At 35.6% G+C, this 22,351-nt stretch overlaps 2 protein-coding genes across 6 annotated transcripts in view; both read left to right on the plus strand.

Moving 5' to 3' along the window:
* LOC134847557 (uncharacterized) overlaps positions 1–11,663 on the plus strand; it is a 110,138-nt gene extending 98,475 nt beyond the window's left edge. For 2 of the 5 annotated variants that reach the window (XM_063864633.1, XM_063864631.1), the window contains exons 3-5: positions 10,207–10,535; positions 10,747–11,070; positions 11,310–11,663. In XM_063864633.1, the coding sequence (XP_063720703.1) occupies positions 10,207–10,535; positions 10,747–11,070; positions 11,310–11,554 (898 nt within the window). In that variant the 3' untranslated portion in view covers positions 11,555–11,663. Of the gene's footprint in view, positions 1–10,206; positions 10,536–10,746; positions 11,076–11,309 lie in introns of all 5 variants that reach the window. The other 3 variants (XM_063864632.1, XM_063864635.1, XM_063864634.1) reach the window with 3 other exon arrangements.
* A 3,049-nt stretch (positions 11,664–14,712) lies between these two features.
* LOC134848272 (SWI/SNF complex subunit SMARCC1-like) lies at positions 14,713–17,919 on the plus strand. The gene has a single exon (XM_063865658.1). It carries the CDS (start codon positions 14,718–14,720, stop codon positions 17,772–17,774), a length of 3,057 nt encoding a protein of 1,018 aa, XP_063721728.1. The 5' UTR covers positions 14,713–14,717; the 3' UTR covers positions 17,775–17,919.
* Positions 17,920–22,351: the final 4,432 nt, after the last annotated feature.

Consider the following 22,351-nt stretch of genomic DNA (forward strand, 5'->3'; position numbering starts at 1 on the left):
ACCGCAGCAAATCGTTGAATAAGACCGAGCAAGAACAAGAACGCAAAATCTTGAAAAAAAGAAGTCTGATCGAAGAAAACACAGATCCTAGCCGATTAAAAATTCGTAATTTAGGACTCTTCCTAGATGGAGCAGTAGTAGGTTTAAGTGAATGATGACTTTCTTTGAGTTACGAAACTGACCAATTTACTGATTATTCGATTCTTACTTTTAATACCCGAAGCTTAGTGAACTCAAGTAGGCGCACATCTCTATCAAACTTTGTCTTCACCAACAACTTTGACATCATCTGTTTAAGCGAAACATGGTTCACAATTAACATCATCGACTCCGAACTATTCCTCCCTGGCTTCAATCTTTCGTTCTGACAGAAACACCAAACAAAATGAAAAAACAGCCCACGGTGGGGTCCTTATTGCAACAAAGTCTGCAATAAAATGCTATGAAATCTCTCTTCCTGACCAATTTCAAGGTTATTGCACCGCTATAATCTGGGAATCTTCCGAAGACACATTACTAATTACCACATGCTATTTCCCCCTCCTAACAGCAAATGTTATTTGGAGCCCTTCCATATTCGTCAGCTAATGGACTTCTTGTCGAACTGCAATGCAAATCATCGTATAATAAACGGAGACTTTAATCGTTCTTCAATTGACTAGTCCATTCAAACCTCAGAACCGCTCCATCAATGTATACTTGACAAAATAGATAAATTAAGCTTAACTCAAACTCTTCATTTCAAAACAACGAACGCTAATATACTTGACTTAGTCCTTGTTAGCAACCAGGTTGAAATAATCGACACCCTACCACTCGACGTATTTACTGCACCAAAATCTGATCACTAACCTATTAACTCAATAATCCGCATAAAAGAACTCGAGAAAAGCTCCACAGTTAGTAAAAACAGTTTCTATAGCTATTGCAAAGCTGACTTCAACGGTTTAAACGATGCGTTTTCAATCCACAACTTCTCATGTTACTGCTGGTCAAATGTTACAAAAATAGTTGACTATTTTACGAACGGATTCATAGCTTTCTGCCAAAATTCATCCCGAGTAGAACTCAACATAGACAAAATCTTCCTCCCTGGATAACTCCTGAGACGTCAAGTTCAATGAAACGTCTGTCAACATTACGCAAACAAAAAGGTTCGCAATGTGCCTCGGTGATTGCAATGAATGAAAAGGTACAAACCGCCGTAGAGAATAACAGAAGCGAATACGAACAACATCTGTCTAACTCGCGTGATACTAAATCCCTGTTTAAATACTATAGAAAGTTCCGTAACTCAGAACTACCTTCCGTCATGAAACTTGATAATTCAGTTGCGAAAACCTTGCCAGAGCAAGCTAATCTATTCGCCAAGTTTTTTAACTCAGCATTTATAATCTCTTCTCAACCATCCTGTCTTGAAAAACAAGAGCGATCAGTTAAACAAATAATTCATAATATAGAACCAGACAGGAATCTGATTGCCAAACTGTGTAATGATCTAGATCTAAGTAAGTCGAGAGGTCCCGATCTACTACCTCCTGTTTAATTTAAGCGTTGTAATGAATCTTTAACGCCCTCTCTACCATATCTTATATAAAGCACTCCAGACCTTTGTTACCCTGATCAATGGAAACACTATTGTCAGCCCAATTTTTAAAAAGAAAGGAAGCAAGGCCTCGATAAGTAACTACAGACCAATATGACTACTTAATATTGCCAGCAAAATCTTCGAAAAAGTTCTTTTCATCGATCTATACAAACATCTAGAACCCTTGTTGCACAACAACCAATTCGGATTTTGCGCGAAAAGGTCAGGGACCATCCAAATGCTGCTCTATCTTGATACCATATATTCAGCTATAAACAAAAATGAAGAAGTAGACGTAATATATACCGATTTCGAGAAAGCTTTTGACAAAGTAGATCACGGTATTCTGATTGATAAGCTCTACTCGTTGGGAATCAGAGGCAAAATATTAAAGCTAATTTATAACTACCTGACAAATAGAACACAGTGTGTCAAAATCAAAGACTGTCTGTCCCAATCATTCTATATCACAAGCGGTGTTCCTCAAAGATCAATCCTCGGGCCATTGTTTTTTCTTGTCATGATTAACGACCTACCAAGTGTATGTAATCATTCCACCAGCTTTCTATACGCAGACGACGCAAAGTTCCTACGAATTGGTACACTTAACGCAGAATTTCAGAATAACCTAAATAACATCTTCACGTGGACTCAACAAAACCAGATTGCGTTCAATGCGTCAAAATGCACTCACCTACCGGTTAAACGTCCCACAAGTAGCGACTCAATTTTAATTAAAGTCTCAGAAGAAAAAGACCTAGGAATAATTGTAAAATCGAATCTAGGCTGGACATCGCATATTAAACTTAGAAGAGGAAAAGCCCTCAACACTGCATGCTTAAGCGCAACCTACTGCCTCTTAATACCAAGACCAAACTTAATCTGTTCAAATCCATGGTAATTCTAGTTTTGCTATACGGTTCAGCGTGCTATCAATTGAACGTCGAAGAAATGAAATTCTTAGGTGTTCAACGCAATGCATGCAAATGGATTGCAACAGATCCTAATTACAAAACGTCGCTTCAGCGTCTAGGAATACTGCCTTTACCCATGTACATTCAGCTCAATAATTTACTTCTACTATCTAAAATCCTCAATAATCACTACGACTACAATTTTTCTGACCGTTTTCCGCCTAAAAATGACCTAGCTAATACAAGATCTCGTTTATTTGAATGTACACGCCCTGCAAAATTTGTTTGTGAAAAAAATTTTTGGTTTCATGCAAAGAGGCTGGCTAATTTGGTTCCTCATAAAGTGGACTTTATGAACACGATAGGACTCAAAGGACGGTTGCTGCAACGGATGTGGGAGCATTTCGAGAAAAGATTCGATGACTCCAACCCCTGTAGCTGGAAAATTCTGTGCGACTGTACCCGAAACAACTGCAGAAATATGTCTAACCAACTGAACTGAAACTGTGGGGAAAACCCCTTGCGTACGCTTAATTCATATTATTATGATTATTATTATTATTGATGCACTTAGGTATAATGCACTTTTTGAGTTCAATTGAAATTCATCTGCTGAAAGTGACGTAAATAGCACTCTCCAAATACGAACCACATGACGCGAAAAAATGTGAACGATTTCTAGTTTCGAAGGTGGAATTCGTTTTTGAGATTTCCCAATGGAATAAAAACTTTAGCTTTTGATCCAGTTTTCTCAATTGGGTTCATGCTATCAAAATAGTGCCCATCAGAAATTGTTCCAGAAATTCAAAGAGCTTCTTAAAGGGCATCTATTTTTTTATTTGAAATTCGAAAGTTGAGATTTTTCAAGAAAGTCAACTTTTTTATGTTTACTTGCGTTCATTACTCTTTCCCAATCTTCGATGGGCTATGTTAAATGATGTAAAAAATAGGAATAAAAATATCTAAATTAACAAATATTGAACAATTAAATATTCCAATTTTAATTAGAAATGGAAATAAATAGCATCAGCAGGGAGGGAAAGAAGCACCAGAAAAGAAAAGAAGAAAAAGGAAGGAAAAGAAAAATGAGAGAGAAAAAAAACTGCTCAAGATTAAATGTCTCGACTGACGATTATGGTGGAGTTTCCTCTCATGAGCCAACAGAGAGGCCTTGGAGCAGGCGCACTAAAGCAACACGCGCGTCCCGGGAACAAGGAAATCTGGCGTCAGCGAGAATAGCGACTGCTTTGAGGGTTTTGATAGCCAAAGCGGACCTACTCCGAGCGGTTCGACTGCTTATGAGAAGAAAATGGTTCCTAATTCCTCGCATTTTTTCTTGTATTTCGAAAACTTACGGTCTTCAGCAACTTCAAGTGATGCCCCGGGAGTCTCCACCGCACGTGAAAAAGGAGATAAATGCAGTGGAAAATAAATTGCAATAGCAAATAATTACCTATTTTTAGAAGCATATCTTCTTAAGTGGCAGGATTGGTTTTTATCAGTCAGCCTTCTTAATACTTTTTGATTTTTTCATTGTCTGTTGTAACACATTTAACACCTGTGTAAAGCAATTGTTTCTTCATCAGGTTCTAGTGTGATATCCTGTTAACATTTAATCTAACACAAACATTTCTTATCCTAGAACTGTTTCATATCTTACTTGGAGACTTATTTCTGTAATGTTGAGATAGATATTCAGTTTTATGACAGCTTAATTTCAATTTAAATAACTGCTGTGTCAATTTGTTTGACTTATTGAATTACGAGCTTGGGTTTGGCTTTATTCTAGGGCTCATTATTGTTTGCCTAAAATTCGTGGTCTATTTTCTATTGGATGGGTTGCCTCATACTAAGTTGCTTGCGATTAGCAATCGCTATCAAATCGAAACAAAGTTTTTGTCAAATTATCAGCTTCTATAACAGAATCAATGAATCATTTAACACTAAGCGCACTTGGCGTAAAGGTAACACCATGCCTAAGTCGACAAAGGCTTGGAGCTCAACTGTAGCCGGGACCTGTTTTTTTTCAAACTAGAAGTTTTACGCTTATAGGACTATCGTTTGTCTGTTTGCAGTTGTTCGCTTGTTCTTTTAGAGCGGTGGTTAATGTTTGTTCCCTTAGAGTTTTAAGGTTTTGCTAACATTTTGAAAGGCATTTCTTAAGACCCATATATGGAGATATTGAGTGACTAGGTTTTTACGGCAGTTTTTGCTCCTTTTTTGTTGAAAGTTTTTAAATTAGGAAATTATTTTTTTAGTCAAATTTTTCAATTAAAATTTCCTGTTTCGTTGGTTTATCTCCTTGTATTTTTTACTCATGCGATTATTACGCTAGGGAATAGGAAACGTTATCAAATCGAAACATACTTTTTTAATATTCACACATCCAGCAGAATCAATGAATCATAAATTGAAATCTGTTCTCTGGCAACCAACAGACACAATTTGAGCTTCTCATCTGCATTTTAAATACCCACTGTGTTCGCAATCGGTTTTAATGTTAGTTGTGAATATACCTACTTCGGTGTAGTGTAACTTCCTTTTTTCGTGTTGTTGATTCGGAATAATTTTTTGATGCGGCTTTTGGTCCATACCATGTGGACTAAGTGGCTCCACATTGCGTCGTTTGAAGAGCGAACCAATTTTTCGGCTTTGCTTATGAGTTTTCGGCTTTTTTATCACTTCGTTAATTTTGTTTCGATGCTAACTTAACGTTCAATTAGTTAATTTGGCATAGATTTCTTTGTTCATGACAATCGAGACAAAGGTTTGAAAACATTTGTAGATATCGTTTTTTTCTACTTAACAGCTTTCGTCTAATTCTCTGACTGCTAGTTTTTCATGCTATGTTTGTTTTGGGTCGCAAATGGCGTGGGGCTAGGCTTCGCCTCTGTTTCAGAATCCATTTTAATCCCTGACATTCGGCTGTTTTTCGGTTTCGATTTCGGACCAAAATTTTTGTTTTGTCTCTCCATTTTTATCTTAGTCATAAAAAGGCACGGATTTAACCCTGATCTCATAATTAAGGCCAAAATTGTTTCATCTGATTGAAAAAGTTTTGATTTAAGCATTTTTTCACAAGTAATTTTTTTGCCTAGTTTGAGTTGGTTGAATGGGCTTTTCTGATTATAATGCGCTGGAGAATGGATCGGTAATACTCAAGAAATCTATAATGTAAAAAATTTTTAAAAAGTTTATTTTTAAAAGTCGATGAGTTCAAATTCTTAAATAGGTGCTGATGAATTTTTTTCAATAAAAGTCTTAAAATTTGTGCAGGGTCAAATTTTGTTTTGCCATTTGACTTACGTTTTCTTTAAATGTTCAGCTCGTTTCTTTTGTGAAGAGCAAGGCAAATTCCACTATCTAAAGCAAAAGTGTAAAGTTCACAAAAAACGTGATCAACTTATAGTTTCGAAAGTAGAATTTGATTTTCATATTTTCCACCGGCATAAAAAAATTACCTAATGATCCAGTTTACTTAGATTGATCTAGAAACTCAAAGAGCTTTGAGGCATCTTTTTTCCTTAAAAATTCAAAAGTTGATATTTTTCGAAAAATAATTTGTTTTTTTTTTTGCTTACTTGCGTTCCTTGTTTCTTTTTCAACTTTCTGTTGGCTATGTTTATTTTTTAATGCCTGAACATGGGCATTTTGCTCTTTTTCGCTTTGCTTTTGTGGTAAAAGGTGCAATTACTTTTAAAGTTTTTTTTCGCTCAGAATCTTTGTAGGCCTGGGCTGTCGTTTTTTTTTTGTGGGCTTAATGGGCGTCACACTAATATGTCGGCTTGAAAATTATCAATTTGCAATTTTTGTTGCCCATATAAATTAACGTTTAAAATTGCTTTTTACTATTGCAATTAGCAAGCGTTATCAAATCGGAATGTAGAGTATTACGTTTTTGTAAAATTTTACGTTTTTTAAAATCAGATTTTTTTCGGCTTAACTGGTGTCTGCTCAAAGATTGTCGGCCTTGTTTACACTTTGTATGTTTGTTCAGCTGCTAATTTAAATTTCAAAAGCATTGCTTGGCATGTTTGCCTAGAATTCCAGTTGGAAAATAAAACAGCTTTTATGGAAATGTACGGTATGTTTTTTTACGCTTTGCAAAATTCTATCACTTTTTGCAAAAAAAAATTAGTTTTTTTTTTCTCAAAAACTCTTCTACCGAATTTTAAAATAGGGGTATTCAAAGAAAGACCGCCTACACGTTTGTGTGCCTGCATACTCCTGTGGTCTCTTTTTGCTTTACATTTTGTCTAAGTCTTCATAGAAGTCTGCAGGGGAAATATTTGACCGATTTTTTTAAATATAGTTTTTCTTTTTCTCATAAACTAATCTACCTAATCTGAGATTTTTTTTGTTTCTATTAATAGAGCGGATTTTGAAACCTCCCCTCCACAAACGATTGCGCCCAAACTTTTTAAAACAAAAATATGGCCCTCGGAATAGAAAAATTTTTGATTTTTTTGACCGAGTTTTAAAATTTTTAGACTTTTCGAATAAATTACCCTGCCAAACCTGGTTTTTCGGGTTCAATCGAAATAACAGGTTGGGTGAATCTCTTCTGCATAAGCGGTTACGCGCAAATCTTTAAAAACAAAAAGCTACGATTCTCGGAATTGTCAACTATCTGATTTGTTTCTGGACTTTTCTCGATAACTATCCTGCCAAATCTGATATTATAAGTTTAATCTGCACAATAGGTTGTTGGAAGCTTTCTTTTGTAATTTCCTACGCCCAGTTGGTTTTGAAAAAAGTTACAGTCGTTAAACAAGTGAAAGTTTTGAAACTTTGATCGTCTTTTGGAAGTTTTGTGACTTTTCTCGAACATTACCCTGCCAATTCTCTGGTTAAGTGTTCAATCGAGGAACTCGATTTTGGGAATCTTCTCCACTTTACAGGCCATGACCTGCTTTTCGCCGAAAATATTACTTTTTAGGATAGTTAAGTTTTTGAACTTTGACTCTTTTTTAGAAATTCTTGAAAACTACCCTATCAAATCTGAGATTAAAAGTTAAATCGAAATAAGAGGTTGTGCGACTTTTTCCTGCAGAAGCGGCTACTTTTTTGTTTTTTTAAAGAAAAATGTAATGATTTGGTAGATGTTCCAAAATCTTAAACATTTTCACTCTTCTAACCAATTTTAGTAGAGAAACAACGAAGGTTTTGTGCAAACTCCAATTTTTGAAGATACGCATTTCGTCTCGCATTAGTAAAATAACTGGGCCCTAGGTGTTCTTCCTCGAGTTATATGAAAATTTTGGTCCAATTAGTTTTTCTCAACATTTTCATTTTTTTTCGACTTGATGTTTTTATGATTGTGTTGTATCCGCTTCATATGTGTCTTTCTTATTGTGTTCTCATCAAAATATTTTCCTTCGAATTAAAAAAAAGATTAATTTCCTTTTTTTGGTTGAAGAGCATCTCTCATTTTCTTTCGACTAACTTAATGCGCTTTATACTCTCCAACTGTCTCCGCTGAAGTTTATCCATAATAAAAGTATCCTCAAGTCAGGGGTGACGCTAAATAGACGATTAGGTATTGTTCTTGTTTCTGATCATCATATTTTGATGCAAACGATTAGATGTGGATAATACAATGAACATCATACATATTTTGGCTCTTTTTCCTTTCCCCCCCCCCCAACCTCAACTTCAATATATTAGTGTAACGAGTGCTTTTACGAGGTTGAGTATGAAGACCTAATATGTTTGTCGTGGCCTTATTAGTCTGTATGTAAATTTTCATAACAATCGGACAATGTGATCAACAAATTTGCATGTAAAAGTTTGCAGGTGGGGGGGGAAAGGAAAAAGAGCCCATATTTTATCTAGAATAGTAAATCAAAGCCCCAAATTCACATCTAAGTAATGAGTTTGATAATTTGTCACTGAAAAATATCTCGGGCTTATTACGTTAGTCAATGAGTGGTACTGGTTGTTCAGAACTGAAGAATATATATGCTAGAGGTGGTTTTTAAATTTTTTAAAATCAGACCATTTTAAAACTATTTGCTCCCACTAGAGATCGATTCCTTGATTTGAATGGCCAGCTTGGTGTGCAGACACACAGTAACCTGTCACAAGCCTGAACAAACTGCTCGATTATAGTGACAAGTGGCGAATTATCCCGCATTGCAAAATCGTTCCAAATTGAATTGAGGCAGCTAATTTGGGCTTATTAATTCCATACACGACTCAAATTTTAACACTTAAAATTTGATGTCAGCCTTTTCTTCATAGTTTTGCCAATATTTTTTAACCAAAAAAACTATTCGAGACCAAAGGGCAGTCGGAAAATTAAGGGCTTTGCCCTGATACGGGCAGTCGTGTTTTACTCTGTTTAGAGATGTATAAAATGACTTTTAAGTTGGTATTTTTAAAAAGCTATGCTAGTCCTTGATATTAAGCCGCGCAGTTTATGGAAGAGATTCCTTTTAATTAAATTGAATTAAATTATATATTTTTTTCAAATATTACAAAACTTGCTGCATCAAACCGTATTTTTTTAAAATATAAGGATTTTGTTCATTATTTGAGCTCACTTTCAGAGGCAGTGAGATTGTTAGGGATTGCCTATTGTAAGATGATTTCTGGAGCTTGGGAAATCTTTGCATTCCCAGGACTGTACGGACTGTACTATTGGTATATTACAATAGGTAGCAGATTCAAGTTAAATAGATGGATCGCTCTTTGTTATACTTCGAACAGTATTAAGAGTAGTGAACGTACTATTTTATAGGTCGCGATGTTTTTTTGTTTATTTTTTCAGGAAAAGTCTTAACATTTTAGCAGTTGACTTCTTATTGTTCCGAATTTCGATACGAAAGTAACGGAATATTTGTGCTCGGGGTGGGTTTTTTTTCTTCAGACAAATTTCGACTTTTTAAGTAGCCATTTTTGACGGAAATTTTTTATATCATTCGAAAGGTATTGTTGTCCTGAGCTCAAATTTGAGAAGATATTTTACCTGTGACATTTTTCGTAAAGTTACGGGGGTTTAAAGATTGCCATTTTGGCCAATTTGGGACAATTAACGCGCGATATATTTCGCGCTATTAACGCGTAAGCGGAGAGTTAATCCCTCTTTGAAATCGTTCCAAATTGGTTGAAAGAAGCTCAAGTTCTCGAAGAACAAAATTGTTAAGGTCACGAAAAACTTGCTCGACTTCTAGTTTCGAAAATGGAAACTAATTATCATATTTCCCAGCGAAATAAAAGTTTTGCCTATTAATCCAGTCTTCTCAATTTTTGTTAATTTTAAGAAAAAAGTGTCCATCACAAATTGTTCTACAAATTCAAAGAGCTTTAGGGCCATCTCTGGTTTTCTTCGAAATTCAAAAGTTGAAGGTTCTTAGAAAAAAATAAGTCCGTTTTCTTGCGTTCATTACTCTTGTTTTATAATTTGTTTCAAAGCCAAATTTTTGACAAAATTGTAGTGTAAAGTTTGTAGTTATCTGGTAAAGTAATGTATTTATAAAAACTATATTAGCAGCATGTACAATTGATTGAAAATGAAACAACTATGTTATGGATAAGAGTTCTCAAATTAATACTTGCACTACTCAAATAGTTCTCAAAATTACCACCTATTGTTACATATCACTGATTATAGTTTCCCTAATTCACTAAAGGCTTTGATTAAGGCTATTCAAGAATTCGATGTTAGTTCTAATTATCTCTATCTAATGCTAATGTGTTTAGTGGAACTATGGGCAATCTTCTATCGATCATGGCCCATTGCTGGGGGAGGGGCTATGACATAATAGTGGGTGACAAGTCACACATCATCAAGTACGAACAGGGAGGAGCCAGTTGCATAGCAGGAGTGGTGATCAGAACTATCCATAATGCACCAGATGGTACTATTAGTCTGGACGAACTGGATCTGACGATAAATCCAGGCATTGATCCACATAAGACCAAGACGAAGATGGTATGTCTGGAGAATACGCACAATATGTGTGGTGGTGTTGTACTGAGTCCAGAGTACTGCTGGAAGGTGCATAAAATTATGAAAAGCCACGGAGAAGGTACACAGTTTTTATTTTTTTGTCATCAAATATCCGGGTTTTAATAAATCATTTTTCATTTTCGACCGATTTCATTTCAAATGAATTTCTCTTAACTGAATTAGCTTGTATGTTCTCAGCATGACAAAACGTTCTAAATTGATTTTACGGACTGACGCTACTATTGAACTGCTTTTTAGCGTGGACCTGAACTATCTTAGTTTTGTTGCAGATATTGCTCTTCATTTGGACGGCGCACGACTTCTAAACGCAGCAGTATCTTTGAGCGTGGATCCCAAAGAACTGACTGAACCATTCGATTCGGTCAATCTATGTCTCTCGAAAGGTCTAGGAGCTCCTGTGGGTTCTGTCATCTGTGGCTCACAACAATTCATAGATCGGGCTAGACGGCTCAGAAAGATGGTTGGAGGAGGATGGAGACAAGCGGGGGTTCTGGCATCATGTGGGTTGGTCGCTCTTGATGGATTTGAACAGAAACTGGGCGCGGATCATGAAAATGCGCTGCTGTTTGCATCTAAGATCAAGAGCGTGCCTGGTTAAGTAAATCTAATTTAAGATAATCAAAGCTTAATGCAGTACAGTTTGCAGAAGAAAGAATGCTATTAAAACTAGCTTTGCTGTCGACAGCAGACTTCTTTTTGTAAAATCTGCCTGTTATATAAAAAAAAGCTACTCCTGTGTTGGTTTTTGAAAAATATCATTATCAAATGCTATTCGCAAATTTTTGGCAACAAATGAGTTAAGTAAAATTTGAGAGAACGATTTGCATTACAGGAATTGAGCTTGATCTGTCTTCTGTGCAGACAAACATGGTATACTTCACGGTGAAGTCGGACACAATCACTGCCCAGGGGCTGGTGGATCAATTAGCCAATAGGAAGCTAGGAGATGGCAGCTCGGTCAACGTGGGAGTTTTTGCAGTCGGTCCCTCAGTCATCAGAGCTGTCTTTCATCATCAAGTGTCATCCGACCAAGTGCTGAAAGCGGCTGATAAAATTTCTCACATCATGACAGTTTAAAGTGATTTACTTAGTCAATTATTTTTTAATAAGATTGAATTGGAATAAATGACATGTTTTTTTTTTCTAATAGCTAATCTTGAATTACCAAATTTGTATTACCGATTAATTGATCCTTGAGTCAGAATTGAGAGTTTTAGAGAAAATTGCGAGATAAACATCTCTGATACAAAAATTGTGACAGAGTGGTGTAATGCGATATGATAGTTTTTAAGGAACTTATTTATATACAATGCTATGTTTCTAATGTATCGCAAGTGGTCCGAGTGAATAACTTTGCGACGCTCATGATTTCGAATCTCAGATAATGTTTAAAAAAATTAATAGCAGATTATGCTAAAAAATTGAATAGCAGCTTCTATGTTTTTTTAATCATGTTATATCTATTATATATTTAAATGCGGGCTTCACTATCTCGCCATGTTTAAGCTTTTTCAACGTATTATGTTTGCATTTTTAAGCTATATCGTATAATGCAATGGTTAAGCATTTTTTTTCGATTTTCCAATTTGATTTTAGTGGTTATTTTACCGAGTTTAAGTTAGGCAGCCCAATATCGAATTAGGAGTTGCGAATTTGGCCTCCAATTTTGAATGCCCGAATCATTTTAGTTAACGAGATAAGACGATTTTTGAGATTGTTTCAAAAATTTTCAGAAATTTCAAATAACAAAATAATTTACAAAACTTGAAGTTCCCAACCCTTTAGTTGGGAGCTGTTGGAGTACTCTAAGGAGTTAAAAATCTTGCCTCCAAATATGATTGTTCAAATCCTTGTAGTTTTCGAGATATGACGTTTTTTGTGATTTTTTCAAAAAATTTTCCGAAAACTTATATTAATTTTTTTTTTCGCAAAATCTGAAATTCCCAACCCTGTAGTTGGGTCCTGTCAGAGTAATCTCAAAGATTGCGAATCTTGCCTCCAAATAGGATTGCTCAATTCTTTGTAGTTTTCGAGATATGACGTTTTTTGTGATTTTTTCAAAAATTATTCTGAAAACTTAAATTTTTGTTAGTTTTTAAAAATCTGAAATTCCCAACCCTGTAGTTAGGTCCTGTCGGAGTACTCTCAAACATTGCGAATCTTGCCTCCAAGTATGACTGCTCAATTCTTTGTAGTTTTCGAGATATGACGTTTTTTGCGATATTTTCAAAATTTTTCAGAAAACTTGAATTATTTTTTTTCTTTAAAAATATGAAATTCCCAACCCTGTAGTTAGGTCCTGTCAGAGTACTCTCAAGGATTGCAAATCTTTTATTTTTTAATTGTGTTCCAGTGGATTCAGGGGATTCGACCCCCTGCCGAACCAAACGGTCCCCCTTTAAACTATTTTAAGATCTCCATTTTTGGTTGACGGATCCTAAATTTTTTCTAAAGGCGCCTTCGGCGCATGCATTTTTTAAACTAAATTTGAGAAGCGCGCTGAAAAAACGCAATTCTTTGGTTAATTGTGTTTCAGTTTGGATGGGTCGTCAAAACTTTTGAGTTTTATGAAATTTTTATGACAACATTTGTTTTCGGCTCAACGGGTTTCGACCCAAAGTTTGTCGCCTTTGTTGCTGCTCGGTAAATGAATTCCATTTTAAAGGGCTGTTTATGAACTTCATAAAATTGAAATATGAAGTTTTTGTAGCTGTAGTTTAGCAACTTTTGTCAAGTTATTTTTTTAAGTAATTTTTTTCCAACATAATTCGGAATTTTTTTGAGTCTTTTTCATTCACTATTTTGTAGCTGGTAAATGGTGTGTTTTTTAATCATATCGTATTAGCTGTTTAAAAGTTAAAGAGCTGATTACCACTTATTGGTTTTTTTGTTTGGTTTTTTTTCAGGAAAATCTCTTTAAATTTTATTCACGCTCATATCTGATTTTTTGCGGTTTGATTTTTGATTTCTTTTTCCATTTCTTTTCATTCTCTTTGTTGAATGAAAGCAACTCCACTCGATTAGCAAAAGTTAGAAAGTCACGAAGATGTGAATAATTTCTAGTTTGAAAGGGACTCGTAGCTTTCTGAATTTTCAGCGGAATAAAAAACCCTTTTGATAGTTTTCTCGAAATGGGATAACTTTAGGAATATAGTGACAATCAGAAACAGTGTTCTTCAAAAAGCTACAACGTGATGTATGTTTTTTTTCGAATTAAATGTTCATAAAGTTTTAATCAACTTGTTTCCGGTTTGAGATCTAAGATTTTAGTCTGGCTTCGGCTTTTTTCTGTGAAACTTGTTGCCCCTAGTTTTCCTACAATAGTCTGGTAAAATTGTTGTGTTTATGCATGTTTGTGCTGCGGGGAATATCACCAGTTGGGTTTGTTTTCAAGCACAAATCTTTAGTGGTAACTTTCGGCTCAACAGAAGTCTGCCTAGTTACCGCTGAGTAAGTTTTGTCTCAAAGCTAATTTAGCGCTGGGCTTAATGTTTTTGTATCTGCTTGCTTCAAATTCTATGTGTGATGTATCGCAAAGGTTACAAGGCTCCGCTTCGCCTCTGTGAAAGATGGTCCTTGCTCTTCGCTGAAGTTTTTTTTTCCAGTTAATTATTTGTTTATTCATTTGGTACGAGCTTTTTAATTACATCCGTGCTTTTCCAGAAAAAAAACGGGATTTGTTCTGAAAATAGTAACTGATCAGTGGAGATGATTTTTGAAATGGTTTCTTTGTATATTGTGACAGAGCTTATTTCCCTTTGAGTAAATTTTGATTGCAGTTGTTAATTTTAAAAATCAAAGGAATTTAGAAGGTGTTTTTGTTCCGACCGCTTCACCTGACAACCTCAACGACAGGTTGAAGTGTGGTATCATATTAAAACCATTTCAGCCGTAATTCGGATTTGGAAAAAGTTGTGAAAAAATTCCTTTTTCAGACTGAATAGCAAAACAGTTGTGAGTGACACGTTGATAGTTTAAGCTTTCAATCAATCGCCCCTTACTAAAATCGCCTATTCTGAAAGAAAGAACAATTTGCGTAGAGTTTTACCTTAATGTTTTCCCTTTTTTTGAATTTTTTTTTATTTGAATGGCTGCGGTCGCCTATAACTACTTGAAATGCAATGCGCAGCAGTCGGCAATACTTGCTTTTATTGATAGTTATTCTTTCTTTGTATTGCAAGTTTGGTGAAACTTCTTTGTACTAAGTAGTCTACCTCAAAATCCATTTCAGAACAACAATATGGCTAATGTGCATTCATTATCTCTCCCTGACGTAAACAGTCTGTCATTTGGCTCATCTTTTCAAGCTTTTCTGGAGTTAGACTCCACATTAATACACTTCGACCCAGTCCGCGAATGGCTGATAAACCACGAAGAATATGCAAAGTATTTCAACACAGATGAATTCGCAAATCAGAAACCAATGGAAGTTAATCGAATACTCTGTCGCGCAATATACCTTCTTGTGGAATTCGTGAAATCCGAGCAGAATGAAAACGAAGAATCAAAGTCAACTCGTACTGGGTTCCCGTTTAGGCTTTTTATCGATTTCAAGCCAGACGGTGCTTTGTGTTACATCTTGGCAGAAATGTTTGCCTTCAAGTTCGAAAAGGGATGGACAATATTTGACTTGGGTGCTGTTTCGAAGAGACCGGACACATTGTTATTACTAACCAGAATCGAGAAGTGTTTGATTGATCAGAGTTTGTTCATAATTCCTAGAGTATTTTTCGCACCTGATGTTACGCATGCACTAAAAGAGCGATTATTAAAAAGTGTGAAAGAGCATAACGGTGTCATTGTAGAAAGCGAAGCTCTAGCCTCGCATATTGTACATGAGCAGAAAGCACTTATTCATGAATCAAAAGAAATTTTGGAAGCTAAAGGTCGCATCATTTTCAGCTCCAAAGAAGTTAATTTAATTCATCAAGTTTTCAAACCGGAAAGTTACATGTTTTGGGTGCCCAACGACAATAAGTCTGAAACCCAAGAAAATATCAATTTGAATTCTATCAATTGTGTTGCCAAATACCATGTTGATTATAATTGGTTAATAAGTTCAGACTATAGCAATGAGTGGGTTTCAGAGTTCGATTATATTACGAAGGAAGATAATACGAAAGAGTATATTGATTTTTCATCCAAAGTGTTTGATTTAACAAGAGAAACAACCAGATCACCTGTGACAGCAGATGTTGAACCTTCTGAAAGCAATTCTCAACCAACTGGTGAAATTGAGAGAAAAGATAATTCAGAAAGAGAAATTGTAGTTGAAATTCCAGAACCGTCAAATAATGTTCAGATAGTCACCAGTCCTAGTGCAATGCAGCCCATGGTCCAAGCTAATGTAGAATTGATTGACATGGATTCGGGTCCTACAGATCCGAAACGTGTTAAATTATGTCTAAGCACAACTGAGCCGACGTCTAAAATAGCCGACCAGACTTTTCACATTATTATACCGTCTTACAGTGCATGGTTTGATTATAAGTCGATTCATGAAATCGAAAAAAGAGCAATACCGGAATTTTTCATCGATGAAGAAAGTGAAGTTAAGTCCCCAGAGAAATATTTGTACATGCGAAATTTTATGATAGATAGCTATAGGATAAACCCTTTTGTATACTTAACTCTGACATCGGTTAGACGGAATCTGACAGGTGATGTTTGTACAGTGTTTCGCGTTCACGCTTTTTTGCAGCAATGGGGTCTGATCAACTACCAATGTGATTTGGAACCTAAATTATCACAAGATAATGCACGGCGATTGGCTAATCCGGCGACCTATCATGTATTTGGAAATATAAAACAACAAGTAGACGAAGCTGGAAATGAGCAAAGCTCTCCTTCAACAGTACCGGAGGTCAAAGCGAATATAAAACCAATTCAAATTGTACGCAGTCTCAATGCAACTGAGAGAATAGCTAAATTTGATGGTTTTGGAACCGCAAAATCGGAAGAAACTTCAGAAGAAGCCAAAACCCTTCACAACTTTGGACTACATGCTGACTTGCATTCGTCTAAAAAGAAGAGTCAAAATATGAAAAGTGGAGCTGCTGCGTCGAGCAGTAATGCAGTTCCTGGAAGCGATTGGACGCAAACAGAGGTTTTCCTGCTTCTGGAGGGAATTCAGATTTACGAGGAAGATTGGGAGAAAATTTCGGAGCATGTTGGAACAAAGACTTCAGAACAATGTATAACTCAGTTTCTAAAATTACCGATTGAAGATTCTTTCATAACAGGGTCCAAAACTAGCGAATACTTGTCGAAGTTTGACCAGGTACCGTTTGCAAGTAATCCGAATCCAGTAATGACAACAATAGCGTTTCTGGCGCGCGAAGTAGATCCAAGATTAGCAGCGGAAGCTGCAAAAGGAGCTCTAGATAAGCTAAGTCGATTGGCCACGAAGAAGGCAATTGAATCTGCGTTACGCAATGAAGAATCAGAGCTACACAATGAAGAAGTAGCTACGGTTGTTACTCCATCGCACAGTGGAGCGCAGTCATCGAGCGTCTACTCGGAAAACGATGACGCAATCTCCAGTTCGGCAGTTTCCGGTCAAGATTTTAGCGATGATGTCAGTTGCAACAAGGAAAATATTGACATAACTGCATCTACTTTGAATAACGGTGAAATTTCATCAGTCGAAGGCGCTCCCCCCGAAGTGAGCCAAACATCAGTTTTAAATGACAGTGAACATGTTGTGTCAAACGAAGAGTACAATCTGAATTGCGAGGAACATGCAGCAATGACCAACTTTGCGCCAACTATGCAAAGTTTGCGAGATGCTATTGACGAATATGAAAGATTGGTCATAAATAACGATGAAGTCAATAATGAAACAACTGAAGACGGAAGTCAAGGCGCTAATGCTTCAGAAATGATGAGCTTCGAACTGATGGAAGCCATTCATAATCAGCCCATTGATAGACAGATGTCACTTTTAGCTACTGAAGCTGCGCTAAAAACGTCGGCACAAAAAGCAAATCAGCTTCGATCTTTAGTTGAGAGACGAATACGTGTTGCTGTTGTTTCTTTAGTTGAGACGCAAGTAAAGAAGTTGGAGTTAAAAATGAAACATTTTGAAGAATTGGAGGCCATTTTGGAGAAGGAAAGGTCAGAGTATGAGATGAAAAGGAAGGCAGTTTCGGAGGAAAGATTAAAGTATGTTTCGGAGCAGAATGAAATAATGGCCGAGTTACAACAGAAAGCTGTACAAGAACAGCAACAAATGGCACTGGACGACCAGGTCATGCAATACTACCAGAATGGCCAAGACTCGAATGTAAATACATAAAATAAAAACTATATTGATTTTTTTTGTTTTTATGCTTCAATTTCCATTGAAATGGTTTTACAAGTGAAGTTTTGTAATAGCATGTCATAAGTGCCATAAGCCAAATTAGTTATTTTGTTTTGAATGAAATTTATTTATTTGTAGATTGTAGTAATATAAATCAGAATCGATTTTTTTCTCAGCAGACATCAGATTGCTGCTTTTTTGAATCTCAGAGTTCACCGTGCAATAGTCGGAGGTGTAAAGGGAGCAGCACGAATAGGAAGCTTCTAGGACCAGGTAACAATAGCTTAACAAAGAAAAAAATCACTTCATGCCAAAAATAATGTGATTTTATGCAAAATACTGCGATGCATAAGATACTGAGATGAAAAGGAAGGCAGTTTTGGAGGAAAGATTAAAGTATGTTTCGGAGCAGAATGAAATAATGGCCGAGTTACAACAGAAAGCTGTACAAGAACAGCAACAAATGGCACTCGACGACCAGGTCATGCAATACTACCAGAATGGCCAAGACTCGAATGTAAATACAAAATAAAAACTATATTGATTTTTTTGTTTTTATGCTTCAGTTTCCATTGAAATGGTTTTACAAGTGAAGTTTTGTAGTAGCATGTCATTAGTGCCATATGCCAAATTAGTTATTTTGTTTTGAATGAAATTTATTTATTTGTAGATTGTAGTAATATAAATCAGAATCGATTTTTTTCTCAGCAGACATCAGATTGCTGCTTTTTTCAATCTCAGAGTTCACCGTGCAATAGTCGGAGGTGTAAATGCAGCAGCACGAATAGGAAGCTTCTAGGACCAGGTAACAATAGCTTAACAAAGAAAAAAATCACTTCATGCCAAAAATAATGTGATTTTATGCAAAATACTGCGATGCATAAGATACTCAAAAATGTTAAAATAAGTAAATAAGTTTTTTTTAATGCAGACTGATTCTTGACTGAAATGCAGCGTGACATGATACAGTGCTGATTCAAATTATCCAGACATCGATCAAAATTAGAAATTTTAACCGCATTTTTCTTACATTTGTTTGATATAAGACAAAAATGAAGCGGTCAAATATTTCTAAGCAGTTTATTACGCTTGCGATTATCAAGCGTTATCAAATCGGAATGGAAAATTTTTATGGGTTTAACTAGTTAAACAAAATGAGTTGAATCAAATTTGAATTTTCAAGAAATTGAGCATGCCAGCTGCATGACATGATCAATTTCATGAAAGTTAAAGTTCAGCAATTGGGTGGGTACTAGTTACTACAAGTTAGTTTCAGGGGGACTTTAAACTTATAAAGTTTTTTTTTTTTACAAAATCTGTTTTTTTTGGCTCAACTGGTGGCTGTTCAAAAATTGTCGGCCTTGTTTCCGCTTCGTAGGCTTTTCAGTTGTTTATTTGAATTTCAAATATCTTGCTTGGCATGCTTTCGGAAGTCCTGTTTGATAAAAAGAATTTTTATGAACGCGTACGGGATTGGTTTTTTTGTTTTATTTTTTGAGATGCTTTGGAAAATTTTTTTCACTTTGTATTTTAAGTTTTTTCTCAAAAATCCTACCGATTTTCAAAAATAGGGTATGAATTGAAAGACTGCTTACTCGACTGTGTGGCTGTATATTCCCATAGTCTTTTTCTATTGACCACTCTGTCTATAGCCTTCGAAACAGTCTGTGGGGTAATATTTGACCCATATTTTTTTTCGTTTTCTCGAAAACTGCCATCTCAAACCTGAAGTTTTGCTTTCAATGAGCCGCTCATACATGAAAAATTCCCTGTATAAGCGGCTGAGCTCACACTTTTGAAGTGCAAAAAAATTATGGCCCTTGGATAAGTCAAATTTTTGATTTTTGACCGTTTTGTGAATCATATCGATTTTTCTCGAAAACTAGCCTCTCATATCCGAAATTGTGGGTTCAATAGAGATAACTGGTAGTGAGTAGCTGCTCTGTAATAGCGATGAGTCAAATGTTTGATTTTTTGACAGTTATATGTAATTTTTGGACTTTTCGAGAGAACTACTCTGCCAAACCTGGGCTTTTGGGTTCAGTTGAAATAACAGGTTGGCTGAATCTCTTCTGCATAAGTGGCAACGAGCAAATCTTTTAAAACAAAAAGCAGTGATTCTTGGAATTGTCAACAATCTGATTTGTTGACCTTTCTGGAATTTTCTTGATTACTATCCTGCCAAATCTGATATCATAGGTTTGATCGACACAACAGGTTGTTGGAAGATTACCTTTGTAATTTGATACGCCCAGTTGGTTTTGAAAAAAGTTATTGCCGTCAAATAAGTGGAAGTTTTGAACTTTGACCGTTTTATGGAAGTTTTGTGACTTTACTCGATTATTATCCTGCCAATTCTCAGGTTAAGTGTTCAATCGAGGAGGACCTCGATTATGGGAATTTTCTCTACTTTACGTGCCACGGTTTGCTTTTCGCAGAAAAAAACTACTGTTTTCAGAATGTTAAGTTTTAGGAAAGAAACTTTTTGAATTGTCTTAAAAACTACCCTATCAAATCTTCTCGAAAACTACAATGCTCTATCTGAGATTTCAAGTTTAAGTGAAAAAAAAAGCTTTGTGGGAAGTTCCTTTTCTTATGCGACTATTCCCAAACTTTTCTGACACCAAAAGTTTTGGCACTCGGAAATGTCAAAATTTTGATTTTATGACGGTTTCTTTGAAACTTCTATACTTTTCTCGAGACCTACCTGGCCAATCCTGGATTTTGAGTTTAATCGAAAATGCAAGTTGGGTGAATCTGTCCCGCATAGCGGCTACACTCCTTTTTTTTTAAACAAGCTATGTCAATTTTCTAATTTGTTGACCATTTTTTGGACTTTTTGCGATAATTACACTGCAAAGTCTGTTATCATTGGTTTAAACGACAGAACAGGCTGTTAGAAGCTTACCTATATAAATTGCTACGCACAATAACGTTCAGAAAAGAGTCATGGCATTCAAAAAAGGTAAAGTTTTGAAAGTTTGACCGTTTTGGAAGTTCGAAAATTACCGTGCCAAATGATTTGCCTTTAGCTAAAATCAGTTACAGGTTTAGGAAAGTCAAAATGTTGAACTTCGAACGTTTTTTAGAAACTTATTCATTTTCTTAAAAACTACCCAATCATATCTGAGATGAAAGATTCAATCGAATGAAATAGTTCCGGGAATTTTTCCTGTAGAAGAAACCGTTATTTCCTAATTTTTTGGAAGAAAAAGGTTGTTTTTGGGAAAAATCCAAAATTTCACAAGTTTTCACTCTTTTCACTAATTTTATTAAAGAAACAATTAGGGTTTTGAGCAAAGTCCAAGTTTTTAAATTAGGCATTTTGTCCCGCATCAGTATAACAAACTCAAAAACAATCAACACGTACCTCGAGCTTTAGCTGGGCCTTAGTTTCCTTTATCGACACATATAAAAATTGTTGTTAATCTATTTTTTTTTCAACAAATTTCAATGTTTTTCGACTCGTGCTTTCTTAGTGATTGTGTTGGATCACAAGTGGTGAGAAGCTCCGCTTCGCTTCTGTGTAGTCACAAATCTGCGTTTTTGCGTTTAATCGAATTTACAGGCTGTGCAAATCTCTTCTGTAAAAGCATCTTTACTTAAATGTTTTTACACTTTACCCAAATGTTTTTCACAAAATGCAATGATTCTTGGAAACTTTCAAGTTTATGATTTTTTGAGCGTTTTTGGATCTCTATTGTTTGCTCGATAACCATCCTGACAAATCTGATATGAAAAATGACTTGAAAGAACAGTTTGTTGAAAGCTTTCCTTTATAGATGGCTATGATTAATTGTTTCAGAAATCAGTAGTTGCCTTTAAAAAATTCAATGAATCAAAACATCTGTTTTATCGGTGTTAAATTGATAACTAAATGACCACATGGAACAAATATTGCATCTTGGTACCACCCTTTGAACCAAAAGGTCGAATCATTATCAGATCCATTAAAGTTTCAAACCGAAAAGTTTCATGTTTTGTGTGCCCAAGGACAATGAGTCTGAAACCCAAGAACTTATCAATTTGAATTCTATTAACTGTGTTGCCGAATGGAAAGAACCGGTAGGAAGAATTTTTCCTACAGAAGTAGTCTTTCACAATATAAATTGAGTGGCCACCACTGCCAAATCTGGAATTTTTGGTAATCGAAATTACAGGTTTGACGAATCTTTTCTGCACAAGCGGCCACTAGCAATTTTTTTAATACAAAATCTATTGTTCTCAGATTTTTCCCGACTTTTGTCAATTTTACCAGAAAATTCCTTCTCAAATCTGAGATTTTATGCCAGTCGGAAGAATGGGTGGCAAGAAGCTCCCTTGAATGCTTGACTACGCCCACAATTTTTTTCTACATAAAAAATTATGGTTCTCGGAAATGTCAAAATTTTTATTTATTGGCCGTTTTTCCAAACTTTTTTATGAGAACTTTCTTGCCAAAGTTGGGTTTCAGGTTCAGCTGACTTTACAAATTTGACTTTTTCAGTTTTTTGAAACCTCTTGATTTTTCTCGAGAACTACCCTGCCAATCCTGCGTTTTTGGGTTCAATAGAAAATACAGGTTGGGTGAA

The sequence above is a fragment of the Symsagittifera roscoffensis genome, chromosome 6, assembly GCF_963678635.1.
Source record: "Symsagittifera roscoffensis chromosome 6, txSymRosc1.1, whole genome shotgun sequence".
Classification (NCBI taxonomy): Eukaryota; Metazoa; Xenacoelomorpha; order Acoela; family Convolutidae; genus Symsagittifera; species Symsagittifera roscoffensis.

Excerpts from the sequence above, each read along its gene's own strand:
- LOC134848272 (XM_063865658.1), top strand. The coding sequence starts at position 14,718 with ATGGCTAATGTGCATTCATTATCTCTCCCTGACGTAAACAGTCTGTCA.